Source organism: Camelus dromedarius, chromosome 5 (assembly GCF_036321535.1).
Source record: "Camelus dromedarius isolate mCamDro1 chromosome 5, mCamDro1.pat, whole genome shotgun sequence".
Taxonomy (NCBI): domain Eukaryota; kingdom Metazoa; phylum Chordata; class Mammalia; order Artiodactyla; family Camelidae; genus Camelus; species Camelus dromedarius.
This window is the reverse complement of record NC_087440.1, coordinates 31,280,826-31,282,697: the sequence shown is the minus strand read 5'-3', so window position 1 is coordinate 31,282,697 and position 1,872 is coordinate 31,280,826. Positions and strand designations below refer to the sequence as shown.

General features: G+C 46.9%; 1 protein-coding gene across 1 annotated transcript; it reads left to right on the top strand.

The window, feature by feature from the left end:
- The first annotated feature begins 563 nt into the window (after positions 1-563).
- Positions 564-1,609, top strand: LOC105096994 (olfactory receptor 6J1). The gene is given in 4 exon segments (XM_031452722.2): positions 564-697; positions 699-1,234; positions 1,237-1,284; positions 1,287-1,609. Coding segments are annotated over 4 exon segments (1,041 nt in total).
- Positions 1,610-1,872: the final 263 nt, after the last annotated feature.

Genomic DNA, 1,872 nt, shown 5'->3' with positions numbered 1-1,872 from the left:
TTTATTTATTTATTCATTTAATGGAGGTACTGGGGATTGAACCCAGGACCTCCTGCTTGCTAAGCATGTGTTCTACCACTGAGCTATACCTTCCCCAACTGATAGGTTATTGTTTAGACGTTACCATAGTTTATTTATTCTCTCCTCCATTTTGGAATATTTAAGTTGTTGCCAAATTTTCACTATTGTAAGCAATTCTGGGATGAATATTTCTGTGGCAAAACATACCCACGACTATTTCCTCAAGACAGAAGTAGGATTTGGTCAATTTTAAGTTTTTTAATGCAAACTGATATTTTTTTGGAAGTGCATATGAATTGTGTGACAGTAAGGTCTCTGGACAGGTTCTCTTGCTAACAGTGAATATTATGAAAAAAAATTTCTAACTCGATATGCAAATAATTTAAAACCAAGTTAAATTTGGATTACATATCAGTCTGGGTTAGCATATTCTATATTCAGATTTTTCTAGTGAACAGCCATGGGTCCTTGTACAGTGAACACTCTCCTAAGTATTACCTCCCTTTGTTCCATTAGAAGAATTGAGCCTGGCCTGCGGGCCCATGGAAAATCAGACTGCCTCGGTGATGGAGTTTATTTTGCTGGGACTTCCTCTCAGCAGGCAGGTGGAGCTGCTGTTCCTGGTGCTGCTGCTGCCCACGTTCCTGCTGACGCTCCTGGGGAACCTGCTGATCATCTGTGCTATCCTACCCCCGCCTCCACATCCCCATGTACTTCTTCCTGTGCAACCTCTCTGTCCTGGACATCCTCTTCACCTCTGTCATCTCTCCAAAAGTACTGGCCAACTTAGTGTCTGGGGATAAAACCATCTAATTTGCTGGCTGCATCACCCAGTGTTATTTCTACTTCTTCCTGGGCACGGTAGAGTTTCTCCTGCTGACAGTTATGTCGTGTGATCTCTACGCCGCCATCTGCTACCCCCTGAGATACAGCACCATCATGAGGCCTCCGGTCTGCATTGGGACTGTTGGGTTCTCTTGGGTAGGAGGCTTCCTATCTGTGCTCTTTCCCACCAACCTCATCTCCCAGCTGCCCTTCTGTGACTCCAACATCATTAACCATTTCTTCTGTGACAGTGGGCCCTTGCTGGCCCTGGCCTGTGCAGACACCACTGCCATCGAGCTGATGGATTTTATGTTTTAGTCCATGGTCATCCTCTGCTGCATAGTCCTTGTGGCCTATTCCTGTACGTACATCGTTTTGACAGTAGTCCGCGTCCTTCTGCAAGTGGAAGGAAGAAGGCCTTCAACCCCTGTGCTTCCCCCCAACCATAGTTGTGATTTCTGGCAGCATCACGGTGTTTATCTATGTGACTCCCTCCCAGAAAGACAATCTGGAGATCAACAAGATCCCTTCAGTCCTGAGCAGTGTTGTGGCTCCATTCCTCAACCCCTTTATATATACTCTGAGGAATGAGATGGTGTTGGGGGTCCTCAGGGATGTGTGGGTCAGGGTTCGAGCTGTCTGGGGAAAGAGGATGAGGACAATGCTAAGGGGCAGGTTGTCCTCCAACAGAGACCACACAGGAGGGGCTAGTCTCTCTTCCTCTTCACTACCGCATATCCATTGTGCAAATCCCCAGTATTAAGAGAGGGGACCTGCCTTGGACAAAAAGGTGAGCTCGCTAAAGGACCCTGAATGGTCTATAGCAGAGAGAAGACTGAACTTGGAAACAGGGACTTGGACCCTGGCCTTTGTTCTAACTCAAACTCTGTGGCAACAACCTTGTCACTGTGTCACCTGCCATTCAGTGGTCTCACTGAAAGTGTGTCAGGACTGGACCTGATAATCTCTAAGTCCCATCCCCACTGAATGTTCTAGGAATTGCTGAAGGGCCATGCAGCCCGTGTC